Source organism: Orcinus orca, chromosome 15 (genome assembly GCF_937001465.1).
Source record: "Orcinus orca chromosome 15, mOrcOrc1.1, whole genome shotgun sequence".
Classification (NCBI taxonomy): Eukaryota; Metazoa; Chordata; class Mammalia; order Artiodactyla; family Delphinidae; genus Orcinus; species Orcinus orca.
In genome coordinates, this window is record NC_064573.1 from 45902507 (window position 1) to 45920500 (window position 17994).

At 35.8% G+C, this 17994-nt stretch overlaps 1 protein-coding gene across 2 annotated transcripts in view; it reads left to right on the forward strand.

Moving 5' to 3' along the window:
- Nucleotides 1-17994, forward strand: part of CDH2 (cadherin 2) — a 215623-nt gene that overhangs the window by 137142 nt on the left and 60487 nt on the right. For both annotated transcript variants that reach the window (XM_004273726.4, XM_004273727.4), the window contains one exon: nucleotides 16749-16975. In XM_004273726.4, the coding sequence (XP_004273774.1) occupies nucleotides 16749-16975 (227 nt within the window). The remainder of the gene's footprint in view (nucleotides 1-16748; nucleotides 16976-17994) is intronic.

Sequence of the window (17994 nt, forward strand, 5' to 3'; positions counted from 1 at the left end):
CGCTCCGCGGCATGTGGGATCTTCCCGGACCGGGGCACGAACCTGCGTCCCCTGCATCAGCAGGCGGACTCTCAACCACTGCGCCACCAGGGAAGCCCGACATTCATTATTTTTAAAGGGAGTGAGGAATAGAATTTGGAACTTGAAATACTGGTCGTATCTTTTGCCTTCAAAGATTTATACTCATTCATTGTGACACCCTAGTACAGAAATGACTGAAATCTGTTCATGCAAAGAAGGTGATTGGTCTATCAGAGGAAGAGTTGTGTTTCAAACAGAATAACTTAAGCTTCTTTTACTTTTCTTGGTGACAAAGAAATTCTAGCAAAAGGGAAGCAACCAGATTATAAAGTACAATTCATTAATGCCCATGTAATTTGTTAACCTCTTGAAAGGAAGAGTGACCATTGAATCATTGTCATGATTTCGATCACTCTAGCTGTTGCTGCCCTTTCATCCATCGTTACATGGAATGTGATACTTAGATTTTAACTTTGCTCTGGGATTTGATAGCTTTTAATAACTAGAGAACAATACATTTAAAATGATTTTATTCCTGTAGGAGTAGTCCTTTGCTTTTTGTCTCGGAGAAGCCATTGTCTTTTACTTAAAACTTACTCAACAACAATTAAAACAAAACAACAACAAAAAAAAAAACAAAAAAAAACGAGTATCACGTTCAGTGGTAATATTCACTCAGGGATTTGTTATGATATTGAATTTTAGAATATGTGTATGCATATTTTTAGTGCTGTAAAAGATATTAGCAGTCTTCCAGTGAGACTTTCCCATAAGAAATGAAGATCCAAAGCTGTTCAGAGGATTATTGGGCATCAGTGGGACCGCAACCAAAACTGAATTTACTGACTTGTGGTCCTCTCTTCTCTTTATTTTTTGCAAACAAGAACAGAATGATAAGAAAAAAAATCTCATCATCAATGCAGTTCCTTCTTATTCAGAGAAAAGTACACTACGTCAGACTAGTTCAGGGTATGGTTCAATTGAGTATAAAACGGTAGTGTTTTAATGGAGATTTCTTATAAAATACATGAGATTAGAGTTGGCCTTTATTATACAAGCAGTGTTTTGGTTTTTTTTTTTTTTAGTATCTTTTAGCTTTATGAATAATTCATCTGATTAGAAGCTGAAGTTACCTCTGTACTGTACTCCAAATTAAAGTGCATATTTAGTGCCCCTGTTGTTTGGACTATAATTTATTCAAGGCGTGCTTGTTATATAATGAGTCTGATTTTTCTGTGTGATTTGCGGAATCAATCCTATTTCTTTATAATCACATCTTGCATATTATATTGTGTATTTTTGAATAATTCCCACGTTTAAAAAATGCCACTCATGGTCTTCCTCATGTTAAGAGGTCACCCATGGGCTCCGGAAAAGGGGAAATGCTAAGCCTTTTTTAAAAACTAGAATGGCATTTAAATTTTAACAGTGAATCCTACTGTCACATAGGCATGGTATACACACGCACTGCCCCTGAATTCTATGAACCAATTTCATGTGCATCAGTGATTAGATTGCTCGTTTGTACCTCTGTTGACATTTCTTCTTTTAGCTGAATGGATTTCAGTCTACCTGGAGACTGCTTCTCTCAGTAAAGCCTTTAGCCCATAAGACTCCCTCCCCCACAAAGATAATATGTCCCCAAAACTCCTTGCCAAACAAATTTGCCCTAGAAAAAGATCCTTTACAGATACTCATCCTTAACAAAGGCATTGAGCGAGGAGCAGCTGAGCTGATCCAGACACCACTCTTTCCATAAACACTGATGCCTCTGTGAAGGCACCATCACTGCCAGACTGCCATGCCTCGATCACGTTAAAGCCACCACCTCGCCTGTCACCACGCAGCCTATCGGAGTCCTGTTCATCCTTCTCTGCTCAGTTCAAAAGTCGGCTGCCATTTCACTACATCTTTAGTGATCCCCTTTCTCCCTTCGGTTGTAATTGTCAAAAGCTTTGGTTTAGCCCATCTTGTTATATATTGTTCTACTTTACTGTTAGTTATTGGAGCCCTTTCCTCCTAATTTTAAACTCTTAGAGATTAGGGATCTTGTTATCTTCATTTCAGTATTCATCTTAAATGGCAAACAAGGAATCATTTGGTTAATTTTCATTGAGAGTCGGCTGTTGGGGGAGAAATGGAAATCAGCCTTCGTCCTGAGAGGTAATGGGTGCTTCTTAGGATGCCCCCAAAGAATTTCGGGCAGCAGTGGCCACACTCTCAATGTGATGAGGGAACTTACACTCTTGTGGCCTTCTGTTTCCCTATGTATGAAGATGGGCAGCTAAAGAAAGAATAGGAAAAAATAAGTACATGAAAGTATTTATATCATTGTAGGTGATATTTAAATGAGACATATCACAAACATTCTAAACTCTGAACTCTGGACTTGGAAACAGTAATACTGAGAGTATTAGTTGACTGCTTACTCTGTACATGCTGAGTTACTCTGTAAGTTGACCACCTACTCTGTAGTTACTACTTATTCAGAGTACAGCACTAAGTAGACAGATAGGTGGATTCACACATACATACAAAATAAGTTCATGTGATGTTATTAACTAGTACTGTTGGATCTGCGGAAGAGGGTGAAATCCCCACCTTTGTCTTTTGTTTCTTTATATCGAGTCATCCAAGGAATATAAAAAAGAATGTGTATATGTATGTATAACTGAGTCATTTTGCTGTACAGCAGAAATTAACACAACATTGTAAATCAACTATACTTCAATTTTTTTAAAAGTTAAATAAAAAAAAACGGTCATCCTATCCACCTTCTCATTGAAGCAGGTTATAGTTGGTGGTTAAGATGCTGAAACCCACAAGTTGCTTTATGCCCATTCTTAGTGGTCCCCAGTTTTGAGGAGACTTCATGCATACAAGAATGAACACTAGCTCAGCACTAGACTGTTGTTGTTTGCCTTATTCTTCATTGTTGAGGAGCTGGTTGGAATTTGTTCATTCCTCCTGCAAGTTTTCAAACCACCATTGTTTGAGAGGTCATGTAGTACAGTAGAGCACAGACTCTGGGAGGTCTGTGGCATCCCAGCCATGGCTACACGTTTTGCCCATTAGGCCAATGACTAGGCTGCAAACATCAAAACACTTTCGTTTGCTGCCTCTCTATTTGCTTAGCTCTTATTAAGATGCATGATATGCTGTGCTCCTCCCCTATGTGTTCTGTGATTCCTATTACTCATCCCTAGTCAACCCAGGTAATAAATAAAAAGAGTGTCTTGCATTCCTTTTATTCATTCTCTGGTTTGATTGGAAAAAGTCAACTCTAATCATGTATTGCTATCAGTGACATGGGAAAAAAAAGAAAGGAAGCAAGTTGGAAAAATTTGGGAAAGGTGACTTTATCTATAAAGACTAAAAAGACTAAAATTAAGTGGTCTTTTACCTGGGCAATTGATTAATCAATTAATTGATTAATTATCAATTAATTAATCAATCTCCTGCCTGCCTGTTGTCCAAGTTTTCTTGCTTCCTCTCTTATTCTTTCCTCTCCTCTCTCCTGCGTTGTGTAATATTCCAAATATACGGAAAAGGGCCTGGGGCAGGAATCAGTGTAGCTTGTTGGAGGAATCACCAGACGGCCTACGTGACTGTGGCTGCCCAATGAGCTCCAAGAGGAAAGGAGGAAGAGGTTGCAGGGCCAAGGGCTTTTGTTAAGGATTTTGTTCTACGTGGTGTGATAGGAAGCCTTTGAGCATGATTTAATTTATGTTTTTAAAAGGCCACTCTAGGTGTCGCAGAGAGTGGGAGTGATAGGCGAGTCAGAGGCTCCAGCTGTAATTCAACCCAGATAATGGCTGGTGCCGTGGGGGTGCTGAGAAATGGCCATATTGGGGATATATTTTGAAAGCAGAGCTGACAGAACTTTCAAATAGATTCCTTTTGGAATAAGACAGGAGTCAAGCTCAACTCCTAGTCTTGTAGTCAGAGCATTTGGGTGAAGGGTGAAACTGTTCACCATGGCATTTGTTGAGGGCAGAAGTGAATCAAGAGTTGGCTTTGGAACCTGTTCAGTTTGAGTTGCCTCTTCGATGTCCAAATGGAGGTGGCAAGTAGGCAATTGGATATAGGAGTCTAGAGCTCGAGGGAACAGTCAAGGTTTATATAGATTTTCTCAACAATCTTCTTTGTGTAGGTGGTTTTTAAAACCTTGGGGCTGGTTGAAATCACCTAGGGTGAGAATGGAAAGAAGTGAAGATGCCGGGCTGAAGCTTGAGGCATCTTACAGAATTGCAGAAGAAGCAGCCAGTGGGTTAGAGCGAACCAGAGGAATGTTCCATGAAATTAAATTCATTTGAAGTGTGTTAGATTCTGATTGTTGATTTCGTTGACTGTCCTTAGTATTAGATTGTTTGATGTACGATACTTTGGGATTGTGGAATTTTTGTTTTCATCTCTCATTCTGCCCTTGCACAAAACCACTCTGAGCCCAGTCCCAGCCCCACATCCTGGCGTCAAATGGCAACCTAGATGCTGTGCCCTACGTCTTCTGACCTTCAAGCCCCTTAACCCAACAGAAGCTGAACTTCCAGTTGTCCCTGCCTGCTTCCTATCCAGGTGGCAAATTACATTAAGTTCATTTCTGGTCCACAGAGATGTTTATTTTGTTTTAGAGTGTGGCTAGGTTTTGTCTCTCTCTTTTTAAAAACTCTTTATACTTCATCATTGCTGCCTGTTTGGAGCAAGGTTGTCCATCGAAAACATGACCCGACTGTGCCATGCCACGCTATCCAGAAGTCTCCTTCATACCTTGCATTTCTATTTGTTCTTGGTTTTTATATCCCTCTTTTTTTTTTAAATGGGATTTTTTAAGATGAAAAATTCACATTTAATAGATCTTTCATCATCCCTGTTTAGGTGTATGTTTTTATATCTTTGTCTCAATTATTTACGTGTGTTGTTTTAATTCATTTTAACGACTCTGGAAGTCAAATGTCTAAGTTACTTTTTTAAAAATAGGGCTTTTAGTATATTATCCTAAAACATTAGTATTGCTGGGGCTTTTAGGCAAAAAGATGTAATTCCAACTGGTCTGCTTAATGCGTCTACTTATCAGGATGGGATAAGGATATTGTTTTAGCCTAAGTCAGTTTATTGTAGCTAACACATACAGACTGAGAATTGGTTAAGTTGGGAGTAAATAGTGTGTACACAGGATACTTGCCTTGACATCCTCTTGTTTAATGTAGTGAAAATCCTTTAATACATGCCTTTGTATTCATGGGGTAAATCAAACATGCAAAATCTTTATCTCTGTAAAACTTAGAGATACCCTGACCCTTCATAAGTTTACCTTAGAGCTGGACTAAGTGTCATTTGGAAAAGCGGGGGTAAGAATAATGTCCCTGGGCAGAACACTCATGCACCTAAGATGTTTTCAGATAAATCACAGTGTGGAGCATATGAGGGGCCATAATATTACAGTGTGTAACCATTCATCCCATGCACTTTGATATAATTAAGGAGAATGGTGAAATAGAAGTGTAATCATTTCTCCAAGAGGGAATGTCAACCCATTAATGAGTAGAAGGCTTATTATTGTCAGTTGAAGCAGCAGATTTTTGCCCAGCAATTTGGATTGCTGAGTTGGTGTGTTCACAGAGGTAGATGTTCATTTCAGGCTGCAATAGAAGGGAGGGGAACACTTTTGAAGAGGATTTTTTGTTTCACTTTTTTGTTTGTTTGGTTGGTTCTTTTAAACCAATGACAGCATTTTGGAATGACTGCCGCTTTGGGCATTATAATAAAAATTTAATAAGCATAAAATATAATTTCTAAATATAAATAAGTAATTGACATTTAAAAGAGTATTACTCAAATATTTATGCATTTGCGTAAAACCAAATAATCTTGAAATAGCCCTTTACTACTATTATATTGATGCATTAAAATCATAGCCCATTTTTTTTATTATATGTCATAGATTACTTACCCTTGTTTTTCTTGTGACTATCTGCAGTAGATCAGAGTAAGTACTAAGAAATACTGTCCGGTTAGGCTGTTGGAAGAATACTTTCATGCTGTTAGAGCAGCTTTCTAGGGTTTATATAATAATTCTTCAAAAAGTTGGAAACTGGTCTACTGAGACAATAAAAAAATGGAGGCCATGTTTTTCCCCAGGTTATACAGTGATGTTTACCCACTAACAACCCATTAATTGAATCTACATTAGAATTTGTTCATTGCTTTTACTACTTAAATTTCATTGGCAACTTAGGGACTTCATATAATTACTTTGAGCAACTTCATTGGCTCTGTGAAAGACATAGTAACACTGATGACATTTTTATGGAATCCGACATATATTAAATACTTAATACACATCTTGTTGCTCATGTTCAGAAAAATGTAGACAGCCTTTAGAAATAGCGCATGTAATATGGTGGGTTTTGGTGTTGCTTTTGTTACATTTTTAGTTTGTTTTCTGTAGAAAGTCCAACTTTGCTCTTTGCAAAGTTCTTTCCAGTAGCTAGTGAGCCAGTATTTCTTTGGGGAGAATTTGGCAGTAATAATTGGGAATTCAGCTTTTAAATTATGAGTTATGTGTCATGGCAGATTTTCAAGAGCTGTTTTATATATCAGTACATTGTCATTTCTTCATATATGACAAGGATATTTTTCTCTAAAATCGAGTAAAGGAATAAATATTTCTTAAATTGTTTTAACTGTTTAGGATAAAAATCTTATCCTTTCTGTTTTCTAACTTTACTGTCAGCAAATAATTTGGGATTTAATAGTTTAATAGTTCAATGGACTTTAATTTCCATTCATGTGATATCATGTCATACTGTAGGACTGAGTTGCTTAATGAACATTATGTTCTATGTACCTCTTTCTTTTATTCAAATTTTATAAAATGTACAACATCCTTTTGTTCCTTGGTATACCCATGTCTTACTTAGTAAGTTGGGCATTCTGGGGAGACGTTCCCTCTTTCTGGTCTCTGTGGCACATTTTTAAGCCACATTGTTGAAATTGATTTAAACACAAGATTAGTTTAGTTTTGTTTTTTCCTTTCTAGTGGTATACTTGAAAACTCCAATTAGCAAGAATTTCTTTTTTCAGCAAAGTTTATTCGGAGAACTCTGTTTTCTTTAAAACTTAATAAAAACCTGCCACAAAACTTAGGAATTAGGATCCTTCTTTGTTGACATAAGTAGCCTGAAACATAAAGCTAACTAAATTGCATCAAATTTCAGAGACTAATAATCATACATTTGGGAAAAAGAGCTTCCACACAACCTGTGTTCTGTCAGAGTAATTTAATTAGAGGTAGTGATATTTCAGTGTAATTTAATGGGCACATTCTGCAAAAAAAAAAAAAAAAAAGTAATTCTGCCTGAACACTGATCATTTAATATATTTTTAGCTGGATTCTGTCAAAAGAAAGGGTTTTCATTGAATTTCATGAAACAGAGATGCCTGGAGGAAGAATATCAATGAAGTGAAGAACAGAAGAACAGTTTAAATTTTTTGAGTTACTAGAATTGCATATAAGGGAGAATGTAATAACCTTACTGCTTTTCCAGAGGTTTAATATATGAAATCGTATGCATAGCATTATTGGACAATTGAAAATCTAAATTTCATATTTTGAATGTCATAATCATCATCCCTACTGCTTGTTTTGATTTTTTTCAATTTCACGAAGAATATCATAGCTCTTTATTCCTTTCTTTTATTTGTGGCAACTTGTATATAGATGTTAGTTAAATACTACATGACTTGCCCTGGAAAGAAAATGAAATAACAGCTTCTCTAGATTTTATAACATTTTAGAGAACATTATAATAAAACCTCTTGCTTTTGGTGGGGAAATACCAACACTTTTAGTAATAAGAAATATTTTAGTTGTATTAATTTGATCTACAATAAGTTTGATTCTGATTTATTTCATTTCATAGACACTTCATCCTAATTCTGCTGCAGTGAGAAGGATTTAGGTCACTCAAGTTGAGACCTTATCATGATAGGCTAGGATGTGCTGCAGTAACAATTACCCCCATTCTTCTGTGCTTAACGTAAAAAATGTCAATTTCCCCTTCCTGCGAAGAAGTCCTCGGTGGAAGCAGGAGACTCTCCAGGGCAGTTCTCCATGGCTGGGCTCACTCACCCCGGGGGTTCGATCCTGTTATTATCTGCGTTTAACATGTCCTTTCTTAATTGCCACTGCAGGGAAAGAGGGCATCAACTTTTTTTTTTTTAATTTCTGCTGTTCAGCAAAGTGACTCAGGTGGCTCTCCCTCTCTCTCTCTCTCTCTCTCTCTCTCTCTCTCTCTCTATATATATATATATATATATATTCTTTTTTATATTCTTTTCCATTATCGTTTATCCCAGAACATTCAATATAGTTCCCTGTGCTATACAGTTGGACCTTGTTGTCCATCCATTCTCTATGCATCTACTAACCCCAGACTCCCAGTCCATCCCTTCCCAACACCCCCCGCCCTGCTGCCCCTGGCAATCACAAGTCTGTTCTCTATATCTGCGAGTTTTATAAAGAAGTTCATTTGTGTCATATTTTAGATTCCACATGTAAGTGATATCGTAACGTATTTGTCTTTCTCTTTTGACTTACTTCACTTAGTATGATAACCTCTAGTTGCATCCATGCTGCTGCAAATGGCATTATTTCATTCTTTTTTATGGCTGAGTAGTATTCCATTGCATATATGTACCACATCTTCTTTATCCATTACTCTCTCAATGGACATTTAGGTTGTTTCTGTGTCTTGGTTATTGTGAATAGTGCTGCTGTGGACATAGGCGTACGTGTATGTTTTTGAATTATAGTTTTGTCTGGCTGTAGAGGGTATCAACTTTTAAATGCTGCTGCTGGGAAGCAATATGTGTGACTTCAATCCCCAGATTTTATTGGCCAAAGTAATCCACATGGTCATGCTGAAGGCCAAGGAGATGAGAAGTGTCATCTTTATGAATGTTTAGAAAGAGGAGAAAAACTGAAATTATTGGTCATCATTCTCAATGCCAACTGAAGCGTTAATATTTCAGCAGTATGGCAAAATAGATCAGTGTTTCCCAACCAGATTGCCAAGAATGGGATATAAGTGTGCTGTAGATACTCATGGTTGAACTTTTTTATAGTGTTAAAAATGTGAAGGCATTTTTATTATAAAACAGGTCAGTAAATTAACTCACAATAGTGAACATTACATTTGAATGCTCTTTCATTGCTTTCTGTAAAAACTTCCTGAAAGTTTTTATTATTTTTATTATTTTTCTCTTTTGCTAAGATTTGCATAGACCCAAGTCTCCACATAGCATCTCCCCAGATCTTTTCATTGGCCAAGTACTTGCCGCACATGGAGTGAGCACCAAAATGTCCCCTTTCCCACTGAAGCCCCCCAGTCACCTGATCATTGTTTTCATATCAGCGTGTTTATCCTAAGTGAAAATTTTATGCAAATGTTACTTTTATTATTCTTTCAATTTAATTTGCTTGCATCTTTTGCTCATACTTTTCTCCATTTAATTGTAAAAGAGAAGGTATATATAAATTTTATGTTTTTGTCAGGTACCAGAGAATTATTAACTTGGTTAGATTTCTCAGTTGTTTATTTCTTCTTCCCTCCTTCTTTTTCTTTTTTCTACTTTCTTCTTTTGCTTTTTTTCCTTTATTCCTGTTGGATTTTAAAGTTAACAGTCAAAATCTTTTCTCGATGGAAACCAATAGTTAATTTTTGTGTGTTTTTTAAAATTAAAATGTCTCTATTATGTTAAATTTATATAGGTTTTTGGAAACAAATTCCTTAGAATTAAATTGATTGGTTTTTCTGGACATAAAATTTACTAAATTACTAAACAGGACTGTAAGTTGCAGAAATGGATTGCTTTCAAAATATTTTTTGATTATCCAGAACTGTAAATAATGATTATATTTTGTACATTTTTAAGACTTTCAATTATTAAATTAAGTGAAAATTAATATTCAGTATTCCAATTTAGATTACAGTACGTTTAATTTTCCAAGCTTTTCATGTGCCTTATATTTAAATGTTTTAACAATGCAGAAGACCTGAAATATATTTATTTTATAGTTGTAATATTTATAATATTCATTAGTATATTACAGGATAATATTACTTATACTTTACTATTTATATATTATATGTATACTATATATTATTTACACATAGATTTTCTGAAGCTATACATGCCTGCAGTCTCTTTTGTCTTTAGATTTCATTTTAAAGTATGTTTACTTTCCCAACCCAGTGGAAAATGAAAAGACTTCAGTTACAAAAACCCCTTCAAATGTTTTCCCTCAAATTGGAATTCATGAGTCCTTATAATTATTCTCACACCTGGTCTAAAGGTTTTATTTGATGCAAAAGTGAGCCAGTGAAGCTACATGCAGGACTAATTGTGTGCTCACTGTACCCCAAAACAACCAATTTAGGCAGAAGAAATTTGGGATTCTCTTAAGCAGAAAGTAAGCAAATTCCTTTATGAGATTGAGTCTAGCACTACATGATCAAGTTCTAAAAGCCATTTATGGGATTTTACACTTAATGCCTGAGGCCAAAATGCCTCACACAAAGGCAGAACTTCTTAGTTTACCAGCCTATATATGTATCATCAGTGCTATACTGGAAACCAAGGAAGTAGAAGAAATCGAAAAGGAGCCACTTTTGAATAATACACTCAGGAGAGGTACTGTTGGCATGTCACACATCATAGTGACAGCGCTAATCAAAAAGATGATTAGATCAAAAGAGTGATCATTGCATGTTGATGACTTTAAGGAATTAATAAATATGTTGGTTAATAGCAGTCGTTAGAATCCTTAAAGAGCATTATTCATTTTGAAAAAAAAAGGAGGACAAACTTTTGTAAATCATACATTCAAAGACCCAAATGAACACTTTAAAGCAAGATTTTAAGCAAATATTACATGAGGCTGATGCTTTGGCCATAATGGCGTGAAGGTATAATGGCTATAAATGGTATTAAGATATAAACATCAGGAATTTAATCTGAGAGCCCCATGATTCTGTTAGTTTTACTCACCTAGAAACTCTTGTATATAAAGGTTTGCTCATAAATCTTAAAACCACATAAATTGATATTATGAAAATAAATGGCAACAGCTTTATGCAAAGATCAGGGATTAGAAAACCATATTTGCTGATATATACCAAAGTGCCCAAGCTGTCCAAAGGACACTTTTTTTGCAAGAGTTTATTAGCTAATAGAAAAATGGATTGTGAGTGTGTTTGAATGTTGTTCACTGCAGATTTGTTGAAGGAGAGTTATTTGCTTGAAAAAAATAACCTATTTAACTGACATTTTGGAGCACCTGAATGAACTTAATTGAAAATCGCAAAGGCCATGTAAATAATAGTACACATACTCACCAAGCTTATGGATTTGAAGCAAAGTTCAGCTTTGGAAAAAGGATAAAAATGATTCATTTGTGATATTTAGTTGGTGTTACATTTTAAATCCTAAGGAAGAATTATTGACTGTTAGAGCAATACCTATATATGCTTGAAGTCAAGTTTTATCATTATTTTAAAATACTTAGGATGAAAAAATATGAAAACTTTTGCATTTCCACAAGGAATTTCAACATTGTATTTGTCAATTAAGAAAAAGAAGGACCAGGAAATTTAATCAGTATATCCCTCATGGTTCATGACGAGAAAGAACTTTCTGTCAATTGGAGAAAAAGTGATGAACTCTGTGCTACCCATTTGCTACCACCAACTTTTGTGAATAAAGTTTGCCTTGGTGGTAATTATCAAGGATTTGATGTCTCTGTCACAAAACTTGTTATTAAAAAGGCATTTCATGCAAATAAGCTCAAATTTCTTATTAAAGATTTAAAAAAATTCTTTTGTATGGAAGTTTTATGTATATTTAATAGTCAGTATGTTTCCCAAAACTCTGTATTTCATTTTTCTTATCATAATTATATGCTATAAAGAAAATGTAATGACTTTTTCCACCAAGGTCCATATGGAAATTTCCAAACTGTCTCTAGTGTATCCTACTGTGCATGTGTGAAAAGGATTGGTGGACCCTAAATGGTTCTAGGAAAAATTGTTCCTCAAATTGAAACTCAGAAAGGGCCTAGAGTAAGCGAAGAATATCTAAGCAGATTTATGAACAAACCTGCACTTGGTAACCTTTCTCCATTGGAATCTGTAAGTAAAAACACCATGAAATCCTTAATGTTGAGACAGTTCTTCTCTACCTTCCTCCCTATCACTTCTTCACTAATAGCTAGCTAGCTAACTCCTTAATAAATATTGCCCTGTCCCCATAGAAGGAGAACGTCTGTTAACACTGTGAAACTACTTCTGTTTTCCCAATATGCCTTCAGAAATAGCAATTCATGTGGGAAAAAAATACAATAAAAAAGCCAAAGATATATTTAGGCACAAAACTATTTTACAGTGTTCTCTTGTAATTGTTTCTAAATATGGGTGATGTTTCACTCAGGCAAAAATTATAAACTGTATGTGTGTATTTGCACATTTTCATTTCTGTGGTTTATGTAGTGCTATTAACTGCTAATACATTTAATATATAAGATCCGTGGTTTGCCATTAATATTTTATAAGGATATTATGGTTTTATGGTCAACATTAATTTGAGGTATGGCTTTAAGAGTCAAAAGTACTTTAAAATAATTATTTCACTGGTATTTAATTTCATATTAATCATGTTAACAAAGTTTTATGTAGGCTAGAACACAGTAACTATATATTATATGTAAACTATGCAATGGCTCTAATAATAAATTTCTTGTTTAATATGATGATGTTTTTAGGCACAAACATTTAATCGTGTGTAGAGTTGTTTTAAATTTGAATGATCCAGTGGATCAAGTTTGCTTTTTCAGTTGTCTAAGGCAATTTATTTCCTTTTCTCTTATGTTTTGAAACTCTGCAGCTTCTCCTCTAAGTTATTTGAGCACTTAAGCAAAATTAATGTCTTAATGTAAAGAAGATTGTCAGAAAAAAATATTTCAAGTTGAGTTCGATTGTTTTTAAAATAACAGAATTTCAGCTTTATTACATGTCTGGTAAAATATTATGACTTTCATGAAACTACATTCAGTTTCTCCATACATAGGGTGTTTATGTAAAGTTATTGATTCAGTTATATTATCCAGCTCCAGCTAATACCACGTGGGGGCAATTCACTGGAACTCATGTTTGGGAGAGACAGGATATTGACAACTATCTACTCCTTTTAAATATCTAATAATATAGCTAGTTCCCCTAAAGGAAGTATTTTTTAATTATTAATCGACTTTATTTTTTAGAACAATTCTAAGTTTACAGAAAAATCGAGCACCAAGTGAAGAGTTCCATATCCACCCCACCCCATAGTTTTCCCTATTATTAACGTCTCGCGTTAATGCGGCACATTTGTTACAACCAATAATGATACATTACTGTAAAGTCCTTAATTTTACTTTAGGATTCACCCTTTGTGTTGCTCAGTCCATGAGTTTTGACAAACGCGTCCTGTCACGTGTCTGCCATCACAGTATCATACAGAATAGTTTCACTGCTAAGGATGCATTTTAATTTAAAATAAATGTATCATCTTTTCTTAAAAACCTATACATTAAAAAATGATCAAACTGCTTCATATTTTGGAAAATAAAGGTTGAAAATCGTATTATATTACTCAGAATTCTTTACCATTAGGAAAATATGTTAATAACAGAAACAGCGTGGTTCCAGTGAACTATGTATTTCTCCTCACAAGTCATATAACTGTGATGTTTGCCTTCCTCATCTCCAAGTGAAAATTTAAATCTAATCTTAATTTTACCATGTCCCTTGAATATCTCTTTCTCCCTTTCAAGTGGCTTCTGTCCACTCTCCTTTTTATTTTTATTTATTTTTATTTTTTTTTTCTTTTGCGGTACGCGGGCCTCCCACTGCTGCGGCCTCTCCCGTTGCAGAGCACAGGCTCCGGACGCGCAGGCCCAGCGGCCATGGCCCACGGGCCCAGCCGCTCCGCGGCATGTGGGATCCTCCCAGACCGGGGCACGAACCCGCGTCCCCTGCATCGGCAGGCGGACGCCCAACCACCGCGCCACCAGGGAAGCCCCTCCTTTTTATTTTTAACCAGGTTTTTTGGTAAACATATTTTGCCATAGTCCTCCTGAAAACCGTTTTGAAAGTCCATAACTGGTAAATAAATATATTATATAAATTATAAATATGTATTAGTGCTGTAACTGAGATTCTATAACATAGCGGTTTTCCACTTTTTCTATTAATTTCTATGTTTCTGTAAAAACTTTCTCCTAAGTAAGTTTCAGCGCTTGGTGCTAGGGCAGAAGTGAATCTGGTCAATTTTGAGAAAATATTCATGGTGCATCTAAGTCATAAATGAACAAAACAACACACAATAAACACTGACCAATGGTTAACAAATGGAATTCGTGTATTATCCATTTAGTAGACTACAGAGTGGGTGGTTTAAATGACAGAAATTTATTTTCTCACAGTTCTGGAGGCTGGAAGTCTGAGATCAAGGGGCCAGCCGGTTTGGGTTTTCTTGAGACCTTTCTCTTTGGCTTGCAGATGGCCATCTTTTCCTCTGTCCGCACAATGGTCTTTCCTCTACGTCTATGTCCAAATTTCCTCTTCTTATAAGACACCAGTCATATTGGATGAGGGCCCAGCCATGTGAGCTCATTTACCTTAATTACCTCTTTAAAGACCGTATCTCCAAATATACTTATATTCTAAGGTACTGGGAATTAGGGCTTCAGCCCGTGAATTTTGGGGAACGGAATTCAGTCCATAACACTCATTGAAATTAATAAGCTTTTTAATTTGCATGACTTGAAAACAGTAAAACCTGGTAATTATTGATTAAGCATGTGAACCAGGCATATTTTGTGCCTTAAATCACAACCACAGGGTGAAATCAGGATTGATACTTCACTAAGGAGAACTTTTTCATTTGGCAATGGACCTTGAGTTGAGGTATTGATTCCACTGGTTGAATGTACAAAGGGAATTATGTAATACAAGACCTTTCTTTAAAACTGAGTAATGTCCCAAATGCTGCTTATTTTAATATTAAAGCAAATGAAAATTACCAGTTGTTTTAAAAACCCAGAACAATTTAATAACAGAAATATTAAACCAATGGGGGCAGGGGTATTAGAAAAGCGAAACAATTTTAAGTAACTAACCATTATGCAATTTCCTCCCACGTGTTTTCTCCGATGTCAAACTCTCTGGGATCACCCACTTCTCATTCATAGGCTGTGCAGTGACCCTTTGTAGGAAAAGGCACATTTTTTCCTTCTTTGCTAATACATTTTTTCAAAGGCCTCTATCTTTCCTAGCCTGCATCTTTCTGACACCTGAATCCAAATAGGTAAGCTGAGTACCAAATTAGCCGAAGTCAGTGGCAGTGACAGTGAGTGTGAATTTTTCTCATTTGCCACACACTCTCATTAGCCCGTGAGGGGCTCAGCTCCTCCCCTCTGTGGGACATTCAAGCTATGCTCCAAATGAAGAACTCCTTTTTAATATGCTAGTTACTTTGGTACTTTCAGAGATCTAAATGTGGCATTACTCTCTTCCCAAGCATCTATCAAGCCTCTTTTACTTTACTTTCATTGTCTATTAAAGGTTTAAGACGTGAAGATCCCTTTGTGCTCCTGTAAGGCAAACAACCACTAAGAGTCAAAAGCTTGGAGCATTGGTGCCTTTCTGAATTTTCTTCCCCATCTGTAGAACAGACAAAATGATTCCTACTTTGGGTGGTTATTCTTAAGGTTAAAGTAGATAACCTTAAGTGTCTTGCTCAGTGCCTAGCATTCAACAAATGTTAATTCATTTTCTTTCACAGCCCAACACCCTAAGTGTTCATCATCATATGAATGGCTAAAGATGTGGTACACACACACACACACACACACACACACACACACACACACACACACACACACAATGGAATACTACTCAGCCATAAAAAAGAATGAAGTTTTACCACTTGCAGCCACATGGGTGGACTTGGAGGGGACTATGCTAAGTGAAATAAGTCAGACAGAGAAAGACAAATACTGTGTGACATCACGTATACGTGGGATCTAAAAAATACCGCAAACTAGTGAATGAAACAAAAAAGAAGCAGACTCACAAATCTAGAGAACAAACTAGTGGTTACCAGTGGGGGGAAGCGGGGAGGGGCAATACAGGGGTGAGGGTGGGAGTTACAAATGATTGAGTGTAACATAGACTATAGGGATGTCCTGTACAACATGGGGAATATAGCTAATATTTGGAATAACTGTAAATGGAGTGGTGTAACTTTTAAAAAAATTTTTAATGAAAATTTAATAATGTAAAAATAAAATTTTGGGGGGCTTCCCTGGTGGCGCAGTGGTTGAGAGTCCGCCTGCTGATGCAGGGGACGCGGGTTCGTGCCCCGGTCCGGGAAGATCCCACATGCTGTGGAGCGGCTGGGCCTGTGAGCCATGGCCGCTGAGCCTGCGCGTCCGGAGCCTGTGCTCCGCAACGGGAGAGGCCACAACAGTGAGAGGCCCGCGTACCGCAAAAAATAAAATAAAATAACATTTTTGTGTTTCATGATGGTACATTTTATTTTTAACCTAATCAGGATATAGCTTTAGATGAATAGTTGTTTTTGCCTTTGTGGTATAATTAGTCTTATGTATTTATTATCTTTTGCAGTGAAGTTTAGCAACTGCAACGGGAAAAGAAAAGTACAGTATGAAAGCAGCGAACCAGCAGATTTTAAGGTGGATGCAGATGGCATGGTGTATGCCGTGAGAAGCTTTCCCCTCTCCTCTGAGCACTCAAAGTTCCTGATATATGCTCAAGACAAAGAGACTCAGGAAAAGTGGCAAGTGGCAGTAAAATTGAGCCTCAAACCAACCTTATCTGAGGATTCAGTGAAGGTAGAGTATCCAAGTATGGCTTTGGATGGAGTTATGTTTGCAGATCAGAAATGTGCAGTTTGAACTAAATACATACTTTGCATCACATTAATGGGTGGCCAATATTTGACTTGGTATCAACTTCATTTGCTACAATAGTATTTTGCTGTTTTTAACCTTATAAGATGCTTAGACAAAATATATTATCAGCAATCCTAAACTGTATTTGAAAGGTTTGTTTATACTTTGAGATTTATAACTTAATTTAAATTAGTAGTTGTTTGTTTTAAATTTCTTAGAAACTTTATAAGGTGTTAAATTTAACCACAAAATAAACAATTGTTTGTAAGATGTCACCAACCAAATTTATTAGATGGGAAATACAGATTTATAGTAGTAGAAGGAAAGAATTTCTGTCAAGGCGTACTGGGTTTTTGTCTTGTCTCTTAATAATTAAATTGGGGAGTATGAATTATTTATACTACCGACATGACTTTTAGGAATAATATACTCCCTCTGGTGGAAGCTGCTATAAGCCAAGATAAAATAAATAAGATACATTTCTAACAGAGTAAAGTTCAATTCAGTTCAATATTTATTGAGCACTTATTTTGTGTAAGGCACTATTTTAAGAATTTTAAATAGAAACGTTAACTTCTTCAGTAAAGTTATGATAACATTATTAGTTCTGAATATTCTAGTCCTTTGAGTTGATTAATATAATCTCAAGTCCATGATTTTATGACTTTTACATTTTGTATATTTATTGTACTGTGAGAGATAAGAATACACACATTCTTTTCTGGTATTTCATTGTAAATGTGATATACACAGCCATAATCAAATATGAATAAATATTAGAGAAAAAGATATTTGTTCTCTTATACCAATGTTGGACTTTCATTATGTGAAATGTAATTTGTTAATCTATTAACTGTTAGGGGGAATCATGTCATTTGGGTACTGTAAAGTAAGGAACTGGTAACTGAGTGAAAAGATGCTTTGGTTGTTGTTGATGATTCGCTGTGTTCCAGCAAACT